The 27550-nt window shown below is 34.5% G+C and overlaps 1 protein-coding gene across 3 annotated transcripts in view; it reads right to left on the bottom strand.

Annotated features, from left to right (window-relative positions):
• Positions 1-27550, bottom strand: part of LOC126887967 (transmembrane protein 131) — a 103579-nt gene that overhangs the window by 23286 nt on the left and 52743 nt on the right. For 2 of the 3 annotated variants that reach the window (XM_050655924.1, XM_050655925.1), the window contains exons 5-12: positions 18225-18338; positions 17034-17153; positions 14040-14203; positions 12405-12706; positions 9551-9810; positions 7646-7822; positions 6418-6642; positions 4244-4435 (exon numbers count right to left, since the gene is read on the bottom strand). In XM_050655924.1, coding sequence (XP_050511881.1) covers positions 4244-4435; positions 6418-6642; positions 7646-7822; positions 9551-9810; positions 12405-12706; positions 14040-14203; positions 17034-17153; positions 18225-18338 — 1554 coding nt within the window. The remainder of the gene's footprint in view (positions 1-4243; positions 4436-6417; positions 6643-7645; positions 7823-9550; positions 9811-12404; positions 12707-14039; positions 14204-17033; positions 17154-18224; positions 18339-27550) is intronic. The other variant, XM_050655926.1, reaches the window with a different exon arrangement.

The raw sequence follows: 27550 nt of genomic DNA, 5'->3' as shown, positions 1-27550 counted from the left end.
TCACAACTAATTTTATATTGGAGTTAGAAATTTTGTGATAAGTTTATGTTATTTTAAGATAAATTTTGACGACGTACAAAGCTAACCTCATTGTTGACACAGTTGAATGCTTGTGTTTAGGGTTCCGCCAAAGTGAATAAAATAACAAAAAGAAAATATATTATTGAATTTTTTTATAAAATGTTTATTTATTTATTAATCAATGATAATAAAATAATTTATTAAGCTACTTCAAATGTAGCTGTAATGATGCACCAAAATTTTAAAGCAAAACTTAAGTTTGACATTCTGTTTATTTGATAACGTCAAATTTTATAATAACCCGTGGTCGGAATAATATCCATTTGCCGTTGCGTTCAGTAAATTTCCGACTTATTTCGTATGCTTTAAATGATGACGCACGGGTAAAGACTCGCGGACTCAACTGTATATAGCAACCTGTTTTGATGTATATCTTAATAGACTATGTTTCTTTTCATGAGCATATTTCAGTGCGTCACAAATGATAGAAAAAAAGGTAAGTCCGTGATAATACACATTTATGGCATTTATTCTAACATGACATTTTAGTTAAATCTGACAGTTGTCAAATTTTATTTGCAATTTGGCATAAAAACAAATCAATTGTGTTTATTGCATTTATAAAATGGTATTTTCTTTGATTTGTATAGTCTTATAAATTGTACAGATTATATTCGTAGATATATATTATATAATTAGTAAATAATTTTTTTTTTGATTATAGCGCCATCTATTGACAGCTAGAATAAATGTTATAAATGTCACCGAGGAAATGTAATCACCGACGTGCGTTTTTTTCTGTCACATACAATTTAATGCGTTAGAAAGAAATCGAAAAACTGTGACGCACTGAAAGATCCTCATGAGAAAAAGCATAGAATATTAGACTGCAAAAACACAGTTCATTGGCCTTTTTAACTTCGACAAACCTGAAGAAATGATCAAAATACAATTGATACATTTGAACTACTCATTTTGAAGTGCCTTCCTCTTGTAGTGCCTATCCGTTTCGGTGTTGGCGACCATCATGCAATCTTTACTTTGCATACTGCTGCTCTGAAAAGATTTGTGATTGTTGTGTTGAACATAGGTGTAACCAGGGGGCGGTTTTGGGGGTTGTAACATACATCCATTTGGATGTACTTTGAGCTCTATATACGCTTAATACCATTACTATTCCATACCTACCAGAGACCATCAAGTAGTTGTAACCCCCCCCCCCCCTTAGAATCATCCTGGTTACACCTCTGGTGTTGAACCACGTACGTAGATCTTTCAGCCAGGAAATCCTTTGCCTTCCTGATCCTCGTTTCCTTTTACTTTTCCCTGTAAAATTAGTTGAAGCATCCATAGCTTTCGCTGTTCTTCAAGATGTGACCGAGGCATTCGGTTTTGGCTGTTTTTATTGTGGTTAACAGCTTTTTCTTTTTGTATTCTTAATAGCCCAATAAATGACCGTTTTGGAGTGTAATTTCCAGGGGCAACTCCGAATTGCATGAAAATTTGGATTTAGGTTCTACTTACCCTCCACTTCAAAGTTAAAATTGAGCCGTTAGTTGCTTTTACTTGGGGGGTGACAGTCACTCATCTCGGGGGTGAAAAACATTCGTTCAAGATAAGACCGGAAATGGATAAATTGACTAATTTTAAGCACCTTTTGTTCTATAAAGTTTTTTACTTAAGTCAATACTTTTTGAGTTATTCGCGATTTACAATGTTGATTTTTCGACAAAAAAACTACGTTTTCAGACCGTTTTTCGCAAAAAACTGAAAAAGTACATATTTTATCGAAAAAATATTTTTAGCAAAAGTGTAGCTTATAAAAAAAACGAAAAAAATGGTGTACCAGTAAAGTCTACAAATTGAGTAGAAGCAAAGTTGTAGCTCATGAAAAATACGTTCTTATTCGTCTAATTCCAAATCGAATAATTCAACGCGAAATCACCGAAGAATGAAGCACTTTTCGGGAAAACCTTATTAACATTTTTAAAGTATCTAAAAAAAAGCTTACTATTTGTTTTTTACAAAAGTTTCCAGCATCAAAAATAAACGAGTTACACTGAAAAGAAAAGTTGGCCCCTTTTTTTGGTAAAAAAAAATCGTGAAAACCTCCCTCTATTTAGCACCCTAAATGAATTTAATCGTTACCGCTTTACCATTTATTTTAACTGTATGTGTATTGTTTATATGAACTGTAAGTTTGATTGGTTTGAAGTGCTTATTTTAAAAAAAATTTGGTTTTATAGTAAAAAAAATTTTCTAAAAATGTTTGAAAAATTTCCTTTTTCAAAATAATTTAAAAAGTATTAGTGATAAGAAAAATCTGAAACAGTAAAAAATATAGGTTTTGCTATTATAAATATGCTAGTTTCATTTTGTTTCTCAGTAAGACAAAAATTGGTTAAGATATGGCTGTTCAAAAGTTGCATACACCCGTCATTAGTGACCCATTCAAGCTTTTTCAACTAGAACCCTCAAAAATAAACAGTTTAAACCGGTGAGAGTGACAGATCATATAAAAAATAGATATGTAAGTAAATTGTTTGTAAAGCGGCAGCGATTAATTTCATTAGGGGAGCTAAACACGGGGAGATTTTCATGATTTTTTACAAAAAAAAAAGAGGGCCAACTTTATTTTGAGCGTAACTCGCTTATTTTTAATGCTAAAAACTTTTGTTGACAATTAAAATAAAGCTTTTTATAAACACTTTAAAACAGTTTAAATGGGTTTTTCCCGAAAAGTGCTTAATTTTTCGGTGATTTCACCTTGAAATATTCGATTTGGAAACTTTGTTTTTACTTGATTGATAGGCTTTACTGATACACCATTTTTTTTTTGTTTTTTATAAGCTACACTTTTGCTAAGAATATTTTTTTCGATAAAATACTTACTTTTTGAGTTATTTGCGAAAAACCGTCTGAAAACGTAGTATTTTTGTCGAAAAATCAACATTTTCAATGGCAAATAACTCAAAAAGTATTGACTTACGTAAAAAACTCTATAGAACAAAAGTTGCTTAAAATCAGTCAATTTATCCATTTCCGGTCTTATCTTGAACGTATTTTTTTTACCCCCGAGAAGGGGTGACTGTCAACCCCCAAGTAAAAGCAACCAACGGCACAATTTCAACTTTGAAGTGGAGGGTAAGTAGAACCTAAATCCAAATTTTCATGCAATTCGGAGTTGCCCCTGAAAATTACACGGTATCGCCGCATTTCCCGTAAATTTACTGGGCTATAATAAAAAGGTCGCAATTCACGTCTCTACATCGTTGAAATAGCACTTATAAGGCTAAAGAGAGCTTCCCTCGTGTTCACTAAATTCCGAAAACTAAACTGTGTACGTCTGAATTTTTTCTTCAAACAGTCTTTGATGTGTGATTTTTAGAAATACATAACTTTAAAATATGGCTCAGTAAGCTGATTTTCTGCAAATAAATGCTGAGACAACTCAGAAGCAATTATCAAAATTGTGACGATAATATAATTTTATCGTCTAGAGTACGCCAATGAATTAAGTAAAACGTGTTTTTGTACCGTCTTGGACGATATAAAAGTCAAAACGAAAAGCCTAGTTGATTATTATTCTTGGAGCGTTGATCGAAGAATAATAAATAACAACGAGGTATAAGAGGTGAGTTATCCCGACTATTTTCCGCCGTCGTTTTGGTGTGTTGAACGAATCCGACGGTTTTCCTTTTACCTATCCTTTTACGAGCGTTGATCGTATTTCCCTACATGTCTTTTTCGCTGGCGAGCTCAGCGAACTTTCCTCTCCTTATATGTCCGTTTCATATTAATAAATGTAATTCCTAATCCACGCGATCGTCGGTAGTATTCATTCATGTACTGGATATCGTCACATCAACCTGAACCTAATGTTCGATACATAGGTTATAAATATATTTTATTAACGAAATTAACGAATAGTAATTAAGGCTAATTATCTGATCATTTGTAATGTTTTGATTCCAAATAAATGTCTTAAAAAGCAAACCTTCTGTCTTCGGTTGAATTTTTGTTACCTGGAGCAACAAACGCAACGACCACGTTACAAAATACAATTGATACATTTGAACTACTTGATTTTGAATTGTGCCGAATCATAAAACAGTTATTTCATTTATACAGCGCCATCTATGTGCTACTTTTATAACTCTTACTTCTTGCTAGTAGTTGAATATAAACAGAAATATATAAAAACAAAATCTGAAATACTTACCGGAAAGCATTGATCGAAAACGAGTTTTTCAGCTCCGATTTCCAACTTTCCAGGCGCTATTTTGAAATGAACGGGGATTTTCAAATTCTCGAACTGAGTCTCCACGTAGATGTCGCCCCATACTTGCCCCTCCACTTGAGTCGTTGTAATGGTGACTTTTATTATGGCATAATGGCCTGCTTTGAGATTATGCTAAAAGACAAAGCAATTTAATAAAAATTAGTAGGAAGAATTGTCGTAAGTAGCTTTAAGTTTGCTTTAATGTTTCCTTGTGAGCAGTTTCCTTGAGAATTAATATTTAAAAGGGTTAATATCCTTCGTTAGATCAATTAACTTTAAGAAATCGTTACGGGAGATGGAATATGTGCATAAGTCGCAGTAGCGAATCCAAGGGAAGGCGATAGAGGCAATCAGCACCCTCTCCAAACAGGTTATTTTTTTTTAATTTTATACGAAGGTTATAAAAAAAGTTTTTTTTGAGATGGATGAATTTTTTTTTAAATTACAATATACCTATATGAAATATATTTATATTTTATTAGTACAGAACCTTTTCTGGTGGGTCGGTAGGTTAAAACGGGTCTGTATAGTAGAAAATTTTAGAAAATAGAGCAGATCCACCCTCCCTCTTCACAATGCTGGATACGCCGCTGCATAATTAGGATCTTTAAAAAATCATCGCAAAAATTCGTATTGCAACGGCATAATCTTTTTACATGCAACCAGTATTTTCCATTGTGTATATTTTCCCAAAAAATCATTTGTTACTGCACATTTTACTATTTTTCTGCTGAAAATAGTTAGGGCTCACATTTTTCAACATTTTCTTATTACTGAAATAGTTTTCCCCCTACGAATTATTTTTTATTAATAATTATTATAGTAAACGCCTCGTACATATCGCATATCAATATGAACATTATTGTGATATCGCTTTTAATCGATTGCTAACAATCGATTAAATCAGATAGGAATATCATTTTTTTTATCAAATGTAATATATTGAAAAGACGTTTACTTGTCAAGTATTTTATTAAATTATTTTTAATACCTGTCTTATATTTTACAATGTCAATATTAACCTGCCTTGAACCCTTTTTGGAATATTAACGTTATATGTATATAAATGTTCTCTGAGGATCAAGCTCGTGTAAAAAGCTGTATAATGTGGATAATATATATTTGGCGCCCAACGTGGCCACATGACGTTACATATTTGACGTCAAACGAGGTTAAAGAAAAGTCCGTATACTTCCGTTTTAATAAATACTGATTAACAGCTCTTTCTGCACTTAGAACAGAAAAGTAAGGACCCCGCGTACTAGGCAGCCGCAGTGCTATTGCACTGGCAGCCCGCAACCAAAGCGAGTGGATATTCTGAAGGGAAATGAATAATCCGCGTACTGGTCTTGTCAGCTAGACATATCTCACAACGTTTTTAAAATGACTTTTTTTTTATTGGCTTTAGGATTAGACCATGCGGCCAGAAACAAAGTAAATAGTACATACATACAGAAATATAATATATATCTTATCTAAACTATCTAATTACTAATCTAAGTTAGGGTTATCTAAGTCTGACCGACCTTTTTGTTAAGAATAGATATAATAAACATTTTATTTTCAGTGAATTTTTGCTAAATTAATCTTAATAAAAATTTTGGGATAAGGACAAGGGTTACACTTTTCTCATTCAAGGGTTTTTCTTTTTTTTTTTAATAATTATTGATTACCTATATACCCACCCCACACGGTAAGGCAGGCATGTAGGCAATCAAAAGGAAAGACATTTAAGGTTACAAGCCTAATCTAGTCATTCTATAACTTAATTTTACAGTCATATAGGAAAAACAAAATAAAATCAAAAATACGTTTATCACTCAGTGATAATTTTATTAAAATGACTTCTGACACCAAAAAATTAATTCCCATAGGAGTACCCATCAGTGCCCTTGATTGAATTTCTTAATTTATCCAAAAGATTATTAAACGATTGAACTGATATTCTTGTATAGTTAAAAAACCGGCTGGGAATCTACGAACATCCCTAAAATAGGTCATTTCCAGTGACATTCTAAAAGGAAACGTTGAATGGGTATTTGTTCTTGGTTCAGCAGGTTAGGCGATTATTTTAACAAAATTGCAATACACAAATAAAACAAATAGATACTTACGCATTTGGTGAGATTCGGAAACGAAGGAGAAAACAACACCAGTCTGAAATCACCCGAACCGCATCCTAGAATATCTGCGTGAGTCATCGGAATAGAAGAATGAACGTGTTTTACGTTGAGTGTAACGGGATTATGGTTGACGATCATAAAATAGACTTCTTTCTTTGTGTTGAAGCCCAAAAGCCCGATTTCCAAGGAAAAATCCTTACTTTTAAATGGCAAATGCTAAAAAAAAACAATTATGTATAACAAAATCAAGACAATAAAGACATTATTGTGGCTTTTTAGCCATGCATTTATTGTCAGTAGAATGCCAGAGGAAAGACAAATGAACGAAAGACTTTGCAAAGACAATGACGTCGACTTTGCAAAGTAACAAGACACTTACTCAACACACACACTACACATTACACCTGAGTTAGTGAGAAGTTATCCAATTACGTGGCTAAAGGTTCTAGTTCTAAACCAAGGCCAAAATCAGAGAAAAAAAAACATCGTTCCGATTGTGACTGTATTGTGTGTAGTACAGTCTTGTATGGTTCGCTTCCGTTCTGTAATCGTGCTTCAGATAGATTTGTGTTTGCGTGTTTTTTTGTCTACGTAATGGCAACAAAACGTAAAAATGTTGTAGTGACAACGAAAAATAAAGTAGAAGCATTAGGTAGGATTGACAAAGGCGAATCTTTAAAAACAATTGCAGCATCATATGGTGTCGGTACATCTACAGTATTGGATTGGAAGAAAAATATAACTAAAATCCAAGAATTGTTTCAAAATGATAATAAAAGACAATTTGGACAATCGGTGCAAAGCTAAAAAATCTAAAAATGAGACTCTCGACGACGCTTTGTATGTGTGGTTTTGTGCGGAACGCGAACGTGGTTTACCAGTATCTGGACCAACTCTATACTAGTCTATACAACTATACTTAATTTAGATGTGTACTGTGCATATACATTTCATGTTATTTCAATTATAACGTAGTTTATCTGTGTAAGTATATCGTATTTTATTAATTTTTGCCATATTCTCCGGCTAACCCGGATTTTCGATAACCCGGATCGGCCGCGGTCCCGATTAATCCGAGTTATCGAGGTTCCACTGTATGTATATACTTATAAGCATACATATGCGCATACTTTCCATTTTTTATGTGCATTCTCTCAGACTATTTGAAAATCTCCTAAACAATGTAAACATCATAAAAAAATTAAATAACGATACTTACCACTTGCAGCTTCCCATTGTAACTGACTAAGGAAACCCGCACGTGCGAAATGTTCGTTTTTAAAAGAATGAAAGATTGCAGTTGGAGATCTGATAGCCTAATGTTGTTTTTTAACTTAATATTAAATAAATTAGTTTCATCGCCCGGTTTTATCACCTTCGGCCAAAGGCTCTGAATCTGAAAAAAAAAACACAGTGATAGAATAAACATTCTGGAAACTAAATACATTGCCTAGCAAGACCACCTGTCTCTTATTAAACATTGCATGTCCATCACTTATTTCATCTTCTAAAATCAATTCTACAGACAAATAAATGGTGCACCAATCCTCACTCTCTCCAGTATTGCCAATATCTTTATGGAAGATTTCGAGACTCCACCACTATCCACATCAACGCTGAAACCCACATGTTGGCTACGATATATTGACGGTACATTCGTCACTTGGCCCCATGGCAAGGATGCTTTGATATATTTTCAGACCCATCTGAATCGTATAAAATATATCCTATTATGCAGTTCACGATGGAGATGGAAACTGATCCATCCCTACCGTTTCTCGACGTTCTCATAAAGAAAAACCAATCCAAAAATTTTCAGCAGTTTGTTTACCGAAAAACCACCCATACCAACAGCTATTTTCATGCCAACTCTCATCAGCCACATTCAGAAATTAATTGAATCATTAATGCCTTTGTATCCCGATGAATACGCCTTTGCGCATATAGTGCAAGTAAATCTACTGAGCTCTCTTGTTAAAACAAGCCCCCATCCAAAATGGTTACCTCGAAAATCACATAAATGGGAGCATCCACAGGCTTTAATCCCATGCTCAATCCCAACCCAAAGACTCAGAGTTTCATCATACGAAAACTGTTCTTCCTTACATAAAAGCTGTCACTGATAAAATCGACAAAATCCTAAAATCAAGAGGAATAAAGGCAATATATTCCCCTCAACAAAAACTCTCATCTCTTGTCTGATTAATCAAAGACAACATTTCAAATGAACAACATCTTCTTCTTGCAGTACCGTCTCCTATCGGAGGTTGGCTACCATCACAATTTTACCTTTGTTGGCTGCAGCTCTGAACAATTGTATTGAACTGTACCCGTACCACTCCCTTAAATTTCGCAACGAGGAAATCCTTCTACGTCCCACATTTTTCTTTCCCGAGATTTTTCCTTGGATTATGAGCCTTAGCAGAGAGTACTTTTCACCTCTCATTAGGTGGCCTAGATATTCCAGTTTTCTCGTTTGTATTGTTTTTATGACTTCGCATTCCTTCCCCATCTTCAGCAAAACATCTTGATTTGTTACTCTATCGGTCCATGGTATTTGCCACATTCTCCAGGCATCTTCATACAGGTCACAAACTTGACTTTGAACACTCCAGAACCATAGCCCGCATCCGCTTCTATAAACCACGAATTTTCCGAGAATCCATAAAGATCGAAAAACGCCCAAATCGTCTAATCTAAACAAAAGAGATGACGGCAACCGGTTGCCTTCGACATAGACACTCCTCCTAAATAAAACATCGTCCGCTCCACCTACCAATCAAAATTCCCCCGTCAGTAATCTTCGCGTCAACCCCTATCCAAGCGCCACGTCAGTGAACCCCGCAATCGACGATATAAATCAACTTTCCGCCGTCCTCAGCAGCTGTAGTGCAGTGAGTACTGGAGAGTACAGCATCTGGGCTTGGGAGACTAAAACCCCTTAAGCCCCGAGGAAGACAAAATAAAGGATGTCCAAAGCTCGGCACAATGACAATCGACGCGGTTCAACCTGGAGGTCTGATGAGTTTGACATTAATTTTTGTAGTAATATTAATGTTAATTTTAGGTTTAAATATATATAAATACATATCTTACTCTACATAGCTAATTTACGGATAAATACCTTAAAATAATGATGAATATCACGGGGAAAAATAACGTCAGCGACATAGATGTACTCGTCGAACTCGTTTTTCACTTTGAACGATCTCGCAGACAAATCCACCGTCTTGTCGTTTATAAAATACGTCGTTGTGAGGGGATCGTACGTCAGACCACCCTTCAAAATGGTCATATGGTACGGGATCTCCGACTTGTTCTTACCGTTTCTATAACTTACTGTTATTTTTCCTGAAAAGTCTTTGGTTTCGTAAGCAGTCTTCCCTAAAAACAAAGAAAGGGTTAATCACTCTTGGGATATGTATATAAGAGGATAATTTGATATTCTCATGCAGCCAAAAATGGTGCTTTCAACAAGAAATAATGCCGAAAGAATGGTGTGGTAGAATCATTGTACCAATACACATAAAAAGGAAAAAAGGAACATGTATGAACTACAGAGGAATTTCACTAATCAATACCACGTATAAAATATTGGCTTCGGTGATACTAAAAAGATTACTACCATATGTCGAGGAAATAGTTTTTGACCACCAGTGTGGTTTCAGGCCTGGAATATCGACTACTGATCAAATATTTACTATTAGACAAATGCTTGAAAAGTACTGGGAGTATAATCGAGACGTGCATTAGACCTTTATACAAACAGGCTTATGATTCAATTAATCGTCCAACACTATGGAAGGCAATGATTGAACTGGGCGTACCCAGGAAACTAACTGCAGTAACTCATATGTGTGTAGGTAACTCCTTTGCCCAAGTTAGAATAGAGGGAAAAATATCAAATGCTTTCTGCGTAAATTCTGGACTGAGACAAGGAGATCCGTTGTTTAACCTGGCATTAGAATGTCATGAAAAATTTATCAAAAAATCAAACCAGGCATAACTGCTCGGGGAGCAAAAAATTGTACTCGTCTTTGCCGATGACGTAGATGCAGTGGCACAATCAACATATTTCTACGAATTTTGCACTCTAGGATGTACTAAAAAATAGAAGAACAGCTTGGCGATACACAGTTTGGATTCCGCAATAACCTTGGGACCAGAGGAGTACTGTTTAGTATTCAGGTTATGGTACAGAGATGCAGAGATGTCGGACATCCGGTTTATATGTGATTCATTGACTTTGAGAAGGCCTTTGATCGAGTAAAACATACTGAAATGATTGCTATTATTCAGAAAGTGGGTATTGATGATAAAGACCTACGCATTATCAAAAATCTTTACTGGCATCAACGTGCAAACATCAGGATTGGCAGGGACACGTCTGAAGAACTTCAAATAAGAAGTGTAGTAAGGCAAGGCTGCATTTTGTCCCTAGTAAAATTCTGAGTTTGTTTTCAATAAAGCAGTGGATAATGCTCAATGTGGTATCAAAATGAATGGCGTCAATATTAATAATTTGAGATACGCGGATGATACGGTGTTAATTGCGAGCAATTATGAAGAACTTCAACATCTGATTAATAGGATTACCACAACGTGTGATGAATATGGACTCAAGCTAAATACCGCAAAGACCAAGGTGATGGTTGTCAGTAAGACGCCAATACAACCGGAAGTAGTAACAGCTTATGGTGAACAATTAGAGAGAACAGTATCACCTACCTTGGTTGTAATCTAAATGAGAACTGGAACATGAGCAAAGAAATTAGAATACGTATAGAGAAGGCCAGAGCTGCATTCTTTAAGATAAAGAAACTTTTATGTGGAAACAACCTCACCTTGCATCTTAAAACTAGATTAGTGAGATGTTATGTGTTCCCTACTCTTTTGTACGGTGGCGAAGGTTGGACTTTAACAGATACTCTTCTCAAGAAATTGGAAGCCTTTGAAATATGGGTATACCGGAGAATCCTACGAATAAGTTGGGTGGATAGAGTTCGTAACGAAGTTGTTTTGCACCGGATGGGAAAAGTCACGGAAGTCGTCAGAACAGTTAAAAATCGAAAACTTGAATATTTTCAAGGTAGATGGAAGAAGAGGGCCAGGTCGAAGAAGAACGTCATGGCTTAAAAACCTGAGAGAATGGTTTAACACATCCTCTGCATCCCTTTTCCGAGCTACCGTCAACAAAATTACTATAGCCAATTTGATAGCCAACGCTCGATAATCGAGCACGGCACATGAAGAAGAAGAAATCAACATCAGAAGCTAAGGATATTTTCTCGAGTTTTGAAGAAGCTTCATTAAATATCAGTCTAAAAATAAATGAAGACTAAACAAAATACATGGTACAGTTACGGTCACTGAATAGTTTACACTTTAATTTTTATATTGTAATACTGTAAAATTGCAGTGTCGTACGGATTTGATAAATGTCAAAGTCAAAAATCTCAAAAAGTCAATGCTTGTCAACAATTTCGTGAGTGTTGAAAAATAAAATAAGAAACTAAACCATATTAAGACCATAATCTATTTTATTCAAAAAAACTTCTTTCTATATTTTCCATTTTGATAAATTTTGTTAAATTTATTTTTATTATTTTGATTTTTTAAATTTAATCAACCTATTCTATAAAAAATTAAAATTTCATCATTGAAATCTGAAAAAAATGTTCAGTTAAAAACAAAACTCATACAGTTAAAGAAAAGAATCTGTGAATCGGAAATTAAAGAATATTCCTGCAGCTCCGAAATTCACGGAACCCAAATTAAAAATGTATATCTAAAAAGGTTGTAATGGAAATTACTAATTATATATACAAAGCGTAATATCTGTCAAAAAATCAAGTAAAAACAAGAAATTATTCCATTCTAATATTCACCGAAAGCAAATACCTACTGTTCAAGATATAATACAAATAAAACTGTTCCTATTGAATCTACACGTGATAATATTAAAGAGCTATACTTACAGTCAACAATGATAGTGCCGACATCTACGCACTGATCCCCTTGTTCTTCTGTCTCTCTCGCCGGAGGTAATCTGATGTTGTAATATTGTAATTTGAGCGCCTTGGATTCGGTGTAGATACTGTGAACCCTGACGTGCTTCGTGTTGGGATTATGCAGACATAGGTTTATTTCTGTCGGGTGATCCAAATGACCGCCCAAACCTAAGTCGACATAGCCGCTCGGATGGATAATCTCCGTGTCTTCGGTTACCTCAACCTCTACCGGCACCACTAGTGTTAGGTCTGGTTTATTTAAACGTATCCTATAAAATATAATATGGCTTTATACATATTTTTTATTGCACTCCTTTCAGAGTAACATTACAATCTGTTGCCTAACAACAAACGACCTAACCAAACTTTTCCAAGCTAGTGTTACATTAGTTACCTGTCAATGGGCCCCGAGGTTGAAGATTATGTGAATGAAATGCGAAGAAGAATGGACGAAATACACGAGTTGGTCCGTTCCCATCTTCAGATCACTAGCGACCGAATGAAGAAACAATACGATACCCAAACCAAAAAGGAATGTTTTCAGAACGACAAAGTCTGGCTCTGTAATCCAAAGCAGCGAAAGGATGGTTCTCCCAAGTAGCAGCAGTTCTGGGAAGATCCGTACCTCATTATGGAGAAGATTAACGACGTTATCTACCCAATGAGCAAGATTATGAGGGAAAAGCCGATGATAGCACACCATAACAAACTGGCGCCATTCGAAGGAGACCATGACATAGATAAAGAAGTGGAAGTAAACCAAGTCCGAGCCGAAAAGTATCTGATCTCACGTTTGAGAAAGAAAAGCAAGATCTACTCTCACTTTTAGATGACTACTCACTGGTCAATATGATCCAGGCCAGTATTAAAGATGTACAAAAGTTGGCATCCATCTTTCGAAGGAAGTTTGGTCGAGTTGCAAAACTTCAAAGCCAAGTGCCAGCTCCCAGCACCAAAAGGTGCTAATGGTTTGAAACTCCAAGATGCATTACTTCAATTGAGATGGCACGTGCTGGAGTCCAACGTGCAAAAGTTAGCCATGTCAAAGCTAGAATGCCACCAATTGGATTGGAGGGTTGTCCGAAATATGGTAGAAGAAATCTTTAAAGACACTGAAGTCCAACACTAGTCTGTTGCAATCCGCATGGTTACTGGTGCGGAGGGAAAACGGTCCCTTGCCACTTTTATACAACTGGGAGTTGTAAAAGAGGGTCCAGTTGCCGATACCAGCATCTAGTTCCAGTCCCAACCAGATTTCAGGAGGAACCAACTTTTAAGGAGGGAGCAATGTTACATTAGTTACCTGTCAATGACCCCGAGGTAATTGTTTTAATCGGAGCGTCACGTAGACAACTGTCAACTACTTGCTTTCAAGTATTAAGGACTACATCCCGAACGCTTCCATTTTGATTTAACTATAAAACCTGTTGGTACCAACAACAATTTTAGGTAAATATGACAACAATGTACAGAATACAAAATTAAAACCTAATTAGACAATTTTTTCATTTATCTAAGATCTAAGGTGAATTATGTAATTTTTCTTTGTTTTTTACATATTTATACATAAAAAGCAAACAAAGAGGTATATAAACTACTTACCTAACGTATGCGGTATAATTCTGTAAGATCTCCGGTTGTATAAACACCCGAATGATGGCTTTAGTTTCGTGGGGATCTAACTTCCACAGATCTTTAGCCCCCTCTGATTCCCCATTTGGTAATTCGAGATGAAATCCCCCTCCTTCGCCATGTACTTCTACAATCTAAATAAAAAGAAGGATTATTTTTACGAATATTCTTATCCTTTAGTTAAGCGAGTAAAAAACCCTTTGAAAACGAAAGTTTGAGAAAAAACACCCTTTAGTTATTTTATATACTAGGTACTCTAATTGAATTTTTTATTGCACTATTGTTAGGGCAGTCAATGAGGGTATTTGGCTCCGAATTCCATCCTACTACATCGATTTACTTGATATTTTCATAGTAAGTAGGGAATAGTTTAAGAAACAAAGTCTACCCTCTGACGATGTGCGCTTTTATCTTGGGGGTGGTTTTCACCCCTTTTCGGGGTGAAAAATTTTTTGGTTAAAATAGTCACGTAAGAGGCTAGATAATATAATTCTAAGCAAAAACTGTTCTATAATTATTTTTTGAAAACTCAACACTTTTTGAGTTATTCGTGGTTGAAAATTTGCCATTTTCATTGAAAAATGACACCTTTTCGGACGGATTTTTGCGAATACCTTAAAAACTATGCATCTAACAAAAAAAAACTATAAAAAATGTTTTTGTACCTTATAAAAAAACAAAGAGATTCGTTCCTTCATAAATCTTCTAGTTATAATACAAAAAGAAATATAGTAGGTGAGAAGTGTTTGTTTTTTGGTGCATGCTCAAATCGGTGTATTAAACTTGAAATAGAGAAACGGTCGATTTTAGGTGTATAATGGTATATTTAAAATGAGCAATATTAAATGGCAATTACATTCAAACTAAGCGAGATATGCTACAAAAAATTGATGACTAATGTATTTTAAGAAGAAATGTATTTAAAATATATTTAACTCCTCATCCATCAGAATTAAAATACATCGTTTTGCTTTTACAATACTTTTTATTATAGTGTTATTTCTATTTCCAAAAATTTAGACTGGTTTAAAATGAACGGTTTTTGAAAAAAATAAATATATAAATAATTATTATAATTAATATATAAATAAATATTATTATAATATAAATAAATATTAAAATAAATAATTATACAGCGCATTTTTAAATTTTCTTGAAAATCTTCCTTTTTCTCCATGTAACTCGAAAATGATAAGAGATACGAAAAAAAGATACCACACAAAAATGTGGGGTTCTTTTAGATAAAAATTTCGTTTTTATTTTTCATTACTGTATCTCTTATCATTTTCAAGTTACATGGAGAAAAAGGAAGATTTTTAAGAAAATTTAAAAATGCGCTCTATAATTTGATCTTATTTTTTTTAAACCATTCATTTTAAACCCGTCCAAATTTTTAAACATAGAAATAACACTATAATAAAAGGTATTGTAGTGGGAAAATGATGCGTTTACATTCTGGAGAATGGGGGTTAAAATTACTTCTCATTTTTTCTTAAAATACATTAGTTATCAGTTTTAATTGCAGCATATCTCGCTTAGTTTGAATGAAATGGATCTTTAATATTGCTCATTTTAAAGGTCTTTTGAAGCACTACAAAAGGTATTGATAGCATTATACTATACACCCAAAATCGACGGTTTCTCTGTTATTTCAAGTTGAATACACCAATTTGTCATGTACCAAAAAAAAAACAAACTCTTTTCACCTACCATATCTCTTTTTGTATTACAAGTGAAAGATTTGTGAAGGCAAGCGTCTCTTTGTTTTTTGATAACCTACAAAAATCTTTTAATATATAGTTTTTTTAGTTAGATGCATAGTTTTTAAGGTATTTGCGAAAAACCGTTCGAAAAGGTGTTATGTTTCAACGAAAATGGTCAATTTTCAACCACGAATAACTCAAAAAGTATTGAGTTTTCAAAAAAATATATAGAACAGTTTTTGCTTAGAATTAGGTTCTCTAGCGAATTCCGTGGTTATTTTAACCAAAAAAATGTTCCCCCTGAAAAGGGGTGGCAACCACCCCCCAAGATAAAAGCACACATCGGCATAGAGTAGACTTTGAATTAGGAGATAAGTAGAGGCTATTTCCAAAATTTCATTAAAATCCATGTAGTAGGATAGAATTCGGAGGTAATATCCTATTCTTGCTCCCATTGACTGGCGTATGTACAATTAAGGCATGTACAGCTGCGGTCATTGAATTTACACCTTTATTTTTACATTTATTTTTTGATTTATTTATTTACCTTTTAGTTTGACTTTTTAAATTTTAATCACCCTATTCTGGATCCGCCACTGATAATTACCGTCACTTTGACGTAATATGTGCGTTTAAACGAGGTAAAAAATTCAAAAAATCGGCTACTAGATATGTAAGGGTGTAAACTATTAAATGGCCACAGCTGTACATAAGCAAAATTATTAAAATATATCCATGAGTTATTAGGACTGTATTATAAGTATGGTTCAAATACATTAGGAGAGGTAATTATGTTATACAGACAATATCTAAATCAAGTTTACAAAAAAGGCTCACCAATAACACTATTATTTCACCCGCGCATCGATAGTCGTCACATAGACATATCTTGTCTGTCTGTTTTTCGCGGATACATGCGTACACGTCACTGTTTAAGTTTTATACTAGTTCAAAAGGAGAAAAAACATTTACTTATTTATTACGAGAGGCGGAATCAAAGAGCTTCGCGGTACTTATCACGTGTATCAAGGTACTGTTTTTGTTGAGATAGTCGTTATCAGTGAGAGATGGTACAAGAGCGAAAATAAAGGAGAAGAAACTGTGTGTTCTCTTCGAGAATCAAAGTCAGAGAGAGCGATTTGCGTCTGTTCGAGAGAAGAAATCAGAGAGTTATTTTTCATTGTTTTTCGCATGTGAAAATTGAACCACTATAAAAACGATTAAAAATAAAATATATTTTCTCATTGATTAGGATACTTACTTGGAGAGGTTCCAAATGGGGATTGTGCAAAAAAATTAACGGTGCAAACGTTGAATTCAATGGTAGTTTGACCCCTATGGGTCGTATCCTGTAATGGCTGTATGTACTGGCACCACGTACCTGCAAAAAACACTATCTTTAACTGTCAACCAAAAACAAATAACTGATTAATTCGGTCTACTTTTTCCAAGATAGAAATTAATCGAAGATGTGTTAATAGTGAAAAAATATGGACATTGGTTACTACTACCACAGTATAAAGAGGAATAGTAAAACCTTTTCCATGTCGGCACTTTGATCTCAAGAAGTAATACCGGCAGTACGAAATTTGTAATTCACCAGTGGTGGATGCGGGTTTTCCCTGTTGAAACCCGTACGTTTCTATGCGACTAGCAATGCGAGAGTGGGGCAAAAGCGACTGAGAACATTTCGCGGTCGCCATGCGCGACTAAAGATTTTACTTCCAATTTTTCGGAGAGAGGTTCTACTGTCTCTCTTTATACTGTGCTACTACTAGTAATACACTGACTGAGGCTAAACAGGCCATGGTGCACCCAAGTACGAATAACTCTTGGACTTGAGAGCAAATCGATTTTAGTCTTTAGTTAGCCAGCCATCTTCGGACTTTCTGTTTTCTTAAATCTGCTTCAACACCATCGATCCCGCGAAAACGCCGTCTTCTTCGATGACTTTATGGACAATTGTAAGTTTTCCTAATGCCTGATAGAACACAACCCTTTAAGCATCTTCAGACCTTCCAGTCTGTCAGAAAACCTAATAGTGTATCAGCGTATCTTATGTCATTCAGTCGTTCTCCGTTTATGAGTATTCCTTCATCTATATCAATCAGCACTAGGTTCATACTGTGCTCTGATTATATTGAATAATAATGGGTGCAGTATGCATCCCTGCGGTACACTTCTTTTAGTCGCCTGTTAAATGATCCTCAACTCTAATAGCTGCAGTTTGTTCATAAGAGATATTCTTGAGAATTGTAAAAAACGTTTAAGCACTAAGAAAACTTTGGAAAAATAAAGTCGCGGCGAGTAAAATACCCATTTTTATGAATCACTCTATATATCTGTCTGTAAGGCCAGGTTCAAAACTAATCATCAAACTTACATATCAAATCTACTTTACAAATCCGTCAAAAAATTCAATTCAATCTGAATACAACATGAAATAGCTTACATTGTACTTCAGAAATCCCTCTGAAGTATGTATGTACAGGTCGCTTTCTATATATCCTTCTTCTCGGCCCAGGAATACCACGTTGAAGGAGGTGTTTCCCTTTGGTGGTATGTTCTACAACAAATTAAATGCTACTGTATTTACAATTTCTTTAAAATTTACCGAGCCTTATGACGTCATTTTTATTCAGCCCGAGTGTCTGATGAAGGCATGGGAGCCTGAAATGACGTCATAATACTCTGTTGATTATCAATTCAAATATGAGAGGTTGGCGAATCGTTCTCCTACACCATATACTGGCTTATAATACATCGAATCAATAGTAAGGTTTTGTTAGATGTAAACTTTTGCACATTTCGTAAGTACAAAGAACAGAAAACGATATTATTACGTTGTTTTCGTTTATAGTCATGAAAATAGATGACACCTTAGTAAGCTAACCACTTAAGTGGAGAACAATTTAGAAACATTCCTTGGAGTTCAGTGTTTGATTTTTTTTTCAGCCCGAGTGTCTGATGAAGGCATGGGAGCCTGAAATGACGTCATTACACTCTATTGATTATCAATTCAAGTACGAGAAGTTGACGAATAGTTCTCCTATGCCATATATTGCCTTTTAATAGATCGAAGCAATAGCCAAGCTTATGCTAGAAGATGTGAACTTTTGCATAGGGTAAGGAAAGGTATATTGGTGATACAAGTAATTTGGTGATAATTTTTAATCAGATTACCACACAGTTTCCTATGCAAGCATATTCATGACACAGCGCTAGTAAGTTATTACGAATGTAAGCAGGACAAACATATATTACGATTTCGCAATGCGCGCACCTGCTTTTAGTAAACAGACTGTTTTGACCGATGCGTTGTGCGACAGTCGACAATGGAGCCATTTCTTATCGAATGTGAGAGACGGTTACATATTTATTGGACTAATTGCTGTTTTATTTATAAAACCATTCAATAAAATAATTATCAATAAAAAAGCTGCATTGAATTCGTGATTTAGCCAAGGTAAGTTAAATTCCTTAAATTGCGATTGTTTCACCACATTTTCTAACCACTATCACCAATATACCTTACCGTGTCACCAACTTACCTAACATAAGTTTGTATGCCAGTTTGACATTTACTATCATCTATCATTATCATTCATTTTTTGTTAACTAACTCTTCTAAACATTTACTTCAAATAATAAGTAACATAATAAAGCAAAACTTATTTCTTGCTTAGTTGTCAAAATTCCTATATTATTAGTATTTTTCATTTTTATCACCAACATACCTTTCCTTACCCTATACGTAGAAAATACCTACAGGCAAGAATATGCACTGTAAACGGCAGGAAATGGAAGTGAGATACACATATTTAAAACGACATAGCAATATTAGGTCTCCCAAATTCCTTGTCGAAAATTTAATAGTAGAAGTAAGTCAAGAGGAGAGGTTTAACACTCTTGCCAAACTTATTGTTTTTAACTAAAAATAAAGATGATTTAGATTTTATTACAGAATAGGGCGTGTACTATGTGCTTATACGTATTTCGAATCAACTTATTCTCATCGGAGCACCTGTGTAGAAGCACTGAACAGGAATAAAATATTTTCATCCTTTCGATGTAATTATTAAAACAATTAAAAAATATGCAACTAACACCATCTATGAATCTATGAAAAGTCAAAATGAGACAGGAACTAACATTAGAATTATTTATCCTCTGCGCTTTTTAAGATGGAAAAATAAAGCAGAACAGAGCGGTGAAATACTCGACAAGGGAATCTATCAGGCATAAAAATAAATTGCCTACCCATATGTGAAATTAGATATGCTGATGATACATTACTAATAGCAGAAAATATTATGCGGGCTCCACATTCTCGGCGAAGTTACTTCGTCAAAGTTGACCGAAGTCCGAAGTACCCTCTCTACACATTCGTTCTACTTCGCGAGGAACACATTCAAGCGGTGCGATACCGACAAAGATCCCTTTGACTCGGACGCGCCAGACCGACAGAGAATGGAAGTACAACGAAGTGAGGCAAAGTTACACAAGGTGGCCGTCTACACTCTCGTACTTGTTGAACCTCGATCGACTTCGGCGAGAGTGAAGTGCGGGCATTACAGATCTACAAAGAATTTTAGATAAGGTTGTGGCAACGAGTGAAGAATTTGGTCTGTCACTAAACATAAAGAAAACAAAATTCATGGTTATATCCAAGAAAAATAGAACGGGTTCAGAATTATAACTATTTAGGGACCAACATTAATGAAACAAACGATTATACTAAAGAAATCAGAGTTAGAATAGAAAAGGCTAGAAGTGCATTCAATAATATGAAATAAATAGAGACCTCAGCCTAAATCTTAGAAAACGAGTACTAAAGTGTTATGTATTTTCTTTTCTTCTGTATGGTGTGGAAACATGGACTCTTAAAAAAATATCTAAATAGATTGGAAGAATCTGAAATGTGGACTTATCAAAGAATGCTGAGAATCTCCTGGACAGAAAGAATAACCAATGAAGAAGTACTAATAGACGGAGAGGCAGCGCCGAAAAATCTCTTTGAATTTACTAAAGCTAGATCTTTCACAGTTGATTACTGTGAATGTGTAGAGAAACATACTCCGGTCGGTCAAGCGAAACGTAGAACAGGGGTTACTGAGAGGGTATCAAAGTTGCTTTCCTACGAAGGTAATTAAATCCATTTACTAAGGCTGAAAATCAGTACACACATTCTAAATTAAATATAAATAAAAGTTATTTTAGTCGGTCAGCTGCATGACGGGACAGAGCCGATCGGTTGGCCCCAATAGTCGATTGAGGAAATGAAGCATTTTGGCTCGCAATTTTTTCGTCCAGCATGGATTTATATGAAATTTTCACAGAAGGTAGGGAATAGTCCAAGGATCATTTTCTATATCATGCTGCTATCATACGCTAAAACCTTGGGGGGTGGTTGCCACCCCAACTCGGGGGTGAGAACTTTTTATTACATTTTAACCATGTAATTCGATGGAAAACGTGATTCTAAGAAAAAAGTTTTTTACATTTTTTTCGTAAAACTAATATTTTTTGAGTTATTCGCGCTTGAAAATAACAGTTTTTAGACGAAAAAATCGACTTTTTTAGAGGTTTTTGAGAATACCTCGAAAAATATGCATTTAATCAAAAAAACTGTAGGTATCAAAACTTTTAGTAACACAAACCAAATTCTTTTCCAATAATATATTTAAGACCAATACAAACCGAGATACGGTTAAAGGTTAGCTTTTTTCGTCAAATGCATAATTTGCAATATTCAAAGCCAAATAATGGGAAAAATTTGCATTTTTCGAGGAAAACTTCAATAATCTTTTTTCAGGTATTTAGACCTTTCAAAAAAATAATCAAACGTTTCTAGCATGAAAATTAAGCGACTTATAATCAAGAAAATATCGGTACCTGCTTTTCTCTACGAAAAAATCCGTGAAAACAACCCCCTACTACTAACTAACTTCCTAACAACTACCTTCCTAATTCAAAATTGGTCTTCACCTTTCTATAGTTCCTTTTATATTTATATTATCAATACACTCAAGGAGTTTGACCTATTTTACTTCAAAATATCTCCGAAAATACTGAAGATAGGAAAAAAATTATAAACTATAAATTGTAGCTTTTTTAATGACTAAAATTACCCTGTGCATAGATTTTCATTACAGTGAATAGTTAGCCAGATATAGCTGTTTAAAACCTCTATTTACCAGCAAACACCCCCTTATTCGAGCCCTTTAAACCCGCCCAAATTAAAAACTAAGGGATCTTACGGAATTTAATTTACACAGTCTTATAGCTCTTTTAAAATCCTTCAAAATCATTTTTGAAGAAACTTTTTATCGCCAAAAATATATAGAATATTTTTCGAGGTATTCTCAAAAAATCCTCTAAAAAAGTCGATTTTTTCGTCGAAAAACTGTTATTTTCAAGCGGGAATAACTCGAAAAATATTAGTTTTACGAAGAAGATGTAAAAAACGTTTTTTTCTTAGAATCACTTTTTCCATCGAATTACATGGTTAAATGTAATAAAAAATTCCCACCCCCGAGATGGGGTGGCAACCACCCCCAAGGTTTTAGCGTATGATAGCGGCATGATATAGAAAATCCACAAGGAAAAGAAATTTTTTTCCTGTAGTTGGCTGTATACCATCAATCACAAAATTGGAAAGAAATCCCTTGTAAAAGGTATAAATTTTTTTTTATTAAGATCCCTTAAAAGGGCTACATCACAACAAAACGTTTTCGATTTTTATAAAAGTCATCATCAGTGTTCTATAAACTGGATGCTAGCTGAGCCACAAAAGAAAAATATCCGGGTAAAAACCCTTTACATATAATATAGATGCCTTAAAAGTGCATACTTCAATAAAAAGCCCTGTGAGGGTCACATGGCAACCAGGATAATGCCCTAAGGTAATGTATTGAGATTTCCCAACACGTGGGATCCAAATTGAGTTTATTACATTTCAATGACTTAATGGCAACTGGTTGCCACTGCCATTGCCTAGTTGCCATTAAGTCATTGAAATGTAATCAACTCAATTTGGATCCCGTGGCATCCTGGTTGCCATGTGACCATCACAGGGCTTTTTATTGAAGTATGCACTTTTAAGGCATCTATATTATATGTACAGGATTTTTACCCGGATATTTTTCTTTTGTGGCTCAGCTAGCATCCAGTTTATCGAACACTGATGATGATTTTTTATAAAAATCGAAAACGTTTTGTTGTGATGTAGCCCTTTTAAGGAATTTTAATAAAAAAAAATTTATACCTTTTACAAAGGATTTCTTTCCAATATAGAAAATGATCCTTGGACTATTCCCTACCTTCTGTGAAAATTTCAAGTAAATCCATGCTGGACGAAAAAATTGCGAGCCAAAATGCTTCATTTCCTCAATCGATTATTGGGGCCGACCGACCGGCTCTGTCCCGTCATACAGCTGACCGACTATAATAACTTTTATTTATATTTAATTTAGAATGTGTGTACTGATTTTCAGCCTTAGTAAATGGATTTAATTACCTTCGTAGGAAAGCAACTTTGATACCCTCTCAGTAACCCCTGTTCTACGTTTCGCTTGACCGACCGCAGTATGTTTCTCTACACACTCACAGTAATCAACTGCGAAAAATCTAGCTTTAGTAAATTCAAAGAGACTTTTCAGCGCTGCCTCTTGGTCCATAAGAAGAATAGAGAACAGCAGGGAGATACTGGATCCCATCAAAATAAGAAAACTACAATATTTGGGTCATATAACACATGGTGACAGATAGGAAGTCCTAAAATTAACAATGCGCAGGGAAAGATTCAAGGAAGGCGCAACATAGGTAGAGGAAAAATGCCCTGGCTGAGAAACCTCAGATAATGGTTTGGATGCAGCTCAACTGAACTTTTTAGGGCTATAGTGTCAAAAGTTAGAATAGCAATGGTGGTTGCCAACCTTCGTCGCGAAGTAGGCACGTAAAGAAGAAGTAGTTTCTTGTACAGAATGGCCCCTACGTACGTATTTGATTATTATTTGTACTCCTTCTGCAGTTGTGTAAACAGTCGGCATATTGAATGTTTATTCGTTTCTTACTTTGAAGAGTATAATTAGATCGAAAATAATCGGCTTTATCGTTCATTTTGTTATAAATATCGTGTTAAAATATTCATCTGGTATCATATCCCACCACGGTACGTAACATTTTCCGCAGAAAACAGGATGGAAGAACCGCAAGATCCAACAATGATTAAAGGTAAGCCATATCAACAACACGGTTGATAACAACGACAACCTCAGTTTATAATAGCTCTAAATAAATAAAAAATGACATCATATGACAAGAATTAATTGTTGTGTTTATCTTTGCGTCATTGATAATGTTAAGGTGATTTAAAGTGTGTGTGTATATAAACGTTATCATTGCCACGGTCACCGAAATTATATTCAAAATAATTCACACTTTGAAATGATCAATTATTAGAATCCGAAGTATTACGAAAATGCACCGTAGGATTAGAATTCACGTTAAATTAACACGTTGAGATACGGAAAATATTCGTAAAATGGAAAATATAGTGATGAGCGCGCTAATAACCGGCAAAATAGCGCAAAAGATGGAAAACATATTACACTGCGAAACAAAAAGAGATGAAACTAGTGGAGGTGGAAATTATCAGTAGTATGTAATTGCACAAGAGCTCTAAAATTATTGAATTTTTCCCGAGTGACACTTTGACAGTTTTAATTTGTCAAAGTGTCACGAGGGCAAAAATTCTATATTAATTTTAGAGATCGAGTGCAATTTGTTGCGTTTATTTCATGAATAAAACTGTTAAAAACCAAAATGTTATTGTAATTTATTTATGTAAGTACAAATTAGTGCAATTAAACACACAGTTGTTATAAATATTTTACGGTTGAAAGTCATCACTTTTATAATTTTTAAAACATTAATTGTCAATAATGTCACTGAATGTATTTTTTCATAGCAACGAAGGGCATCTGACGTAATATACTTGACGACGGGAAATTGTCAGTAGTAATTGCACAAATTCTATATTAATTTTAGAGATCGAGTGCAATTTGTTGCGATTATTTCATGAATAAAACTGTTAAAAACCAAAATATTATTGTAATTTATTTATGTAAGTACAAATTAGTACAATTAAACACAGTTGTTATAAATATTTTACGGTTGAAAGTCATCACTTTTATAATTTTTAAAACATTAATTGTCATTAATATCGCTGAATGTATTTTTTCATAGCAACGAAGGGCATCTGACGTAATATACTTGACGACGGGAAATTATCAAAAATTATCAATTTAATTTAGATTTCTGTAGCTTTCTATTGGTCAGAATCTTCTATGAATGAAATAATCAAAAATTATCAATTTAATTTAGATTTCTGTAGCTTTCTATTGGTCAGAATCTCCTATGAATGACATAATCGTTATAAACGTATAAAATAACATTAAATTGCATAGTTTCCCACCTTTAAACGTCTGTGACAGGAGTATTTTATAAAATTCAACTGTCATAGTGACAGTTGTCATACTCCTCTGATACGTCTACAGGTGGGAAACTATGTAATTTAAATTTATTTTAGACGATTAAAACGATCGTTTCCATCTCCACTAGTTTCATCTCTGTTTGTTTTGCAATGTATTATGTTTTCCATCTTTTGAACTATTTTGCCGGTTATTAGCGCGCTCATCACTGTATAAACAAGACAATCGTAATACAATAATTATTTTGTAGTGATACATATTACCACCAATATTTTCTTTAAAAAGAAAGATAAAAAAAGTAGATGAAACTATAACGTAGATCATCGTCATCATCATCATTATCTTTGCTTAACCCTATGCGGGGCCTGCTTCCCCAATTGCATTTCTCCATAAGTTTTTATCTTGAGTCATATTAACATCAATTCCCTTTACTGACACATCCTGCCTAAGAGTCTCTCCCCAGGTATTCTTTGGTCTTCCTCTCCTACTCGTTCCAGGAACCCGTAGTTCAGCAGTTCTTTGTATTGGGTCATTAACGTCTCTGCGTTGAATATGACCAAACCATCTTAGCATATACTCCCTCATTTGGGTATCAATCGGTGCCACCCCTAGACTTTCCATAATGTACTCATTTTTAATTTTATCATTTTCTGTTACTATAGTCCGTCTAGAAAGTATCCGGAATTTTATATTTTTCCTAATTTTAATAGATTTCCTTTTTGTAACATTTTAAGACAAAAGTAATGCATCAAGTAGGTTGTGCCGATAGTAGGTTATGGACAAAATCGCATGACAACACCATCTGTCAAATATTGTTGTTTGTAAACAGACTTAAGATTTGTGAAATAATGTCGCAAGTAGAAAAAAGAAAAGTGGTGGAATATTTGTATAGAAAGGGTATCCGAAACGTTAAAAAATTAGTGCAATTGACTGAACTCGGAAAAAGTGGAGTGTATGAGACAATAAAGAGGATAAAAAATGGCATAGATATGAGACATATACCAGTTTCAGGTAGACTGCGTAAGATTCGCGGAAACAATTTAAATGCTTTAGTGGCTTTAGGATGACAAAATCCACGCCTAGGGTTTCGAAAATTTGCGAACAGATTTGGAAATCAACGAAGAATAAAAGTGTGCCCAGAAACTGTCCGCATGCCACTGAAAAAGCAAGGCTACATATCAAGGAATCCAAAAAAATCCCTACAATGACGAATGACACCTCTGCAAAGGCAACGAATAATAGATGTTTGTCAACGTTTTCGAGAAGATAATTTTAATAATGTATGTAATTTATATCTGATGAAAGTTGTTTCCAGCTTGATGCAAATCATCTAAAAGTCCTATCAAGAGAAAATGTTACCGTTCAAATTTCCAAATTTCCCACTAAAATAATGGTTTGGGGAGCAATATCTCAGCGTGGTGCTACACCTCTCTGTATAGTTAATGGTACTGTTGATAGTGCGAAATATTGTGACATCCTAAATGGTTTTCTTCTTGAAAGGGCTCATGTTTTATATCCAGAGGAGTGGCGTTTTCAGCAAGATAATGCAAGATGCCATACTTCTGCTTATACTCAAGCTTGGATGCAAGAACACGAATTGGCAACAATTCCGTGGCCAGCAGCATCTCCAGATCTTAGCCCCATTGAAAACATATGGGGACTGATGAAGATTGAAGTGGAACGAGCAGCGCCACGAGATAAAGAAGGTTTGATTCGGTCAGTTTTACAGGCCTGGAACACCATTACCGAAAATTATGGCCTTGACCTAGTTTCGGGTGTACCTAGACGATTAGTTAAGTATTTAGATTTAAATGGAGGTTGTATAAGTAAATGAGATGAAATATTTGTTGAAATTTTATATTTCAAGTGATAGAAATAAATACCGTAAAATTATAATTCTGCTTTCTTTTTCCGGATACTTTCTAGACGGACTATACATTCAACCATGTAAGTGTTCTCATTTCCGCCACATGCATTTGTTGTTCCTCTTTTTTTTAACTGCCCAACATTGAGTTCCGTACGTTCCATTTTGAGATGTATTAAAATAATTTCAAAATTTTATCAATTGTCATTAAAAAAGCGTTTTGTTAAAAAAACCTGTATACGATTTTTTCAGCTGTTTTTTTAATGGTCTATGTGCTGTTTCATATTATAAGGATTTTGAACGTGCGGTAGTTCTGACGCACTTTAGTCCAGGGCGCATCTGTTTTGAGATGGACGTTGAGAGGTGACTCAAATTTTTTTGCAGAAATTGCTTGAAAATAACTCAAATAATAATATTTGA

Source organism: Diabrotica virgifera, chromosome 7 (assembly GCF_917563875.1).
Source record: "Diabrotica virgifera virgifera chromosome 7, PGI_DIABVI_V3a".
In the NCBI taxonomy this organism is placed as follows: Eukaryota; Metazoa; Arthropoda; class Insecta; order Coleoptera; family Chrysomelidae; genus Diabrotica; species Diabrotica virgifera.
This window is presented reverse-complemented; position numbering and strand designations above follow the sequence as displayed.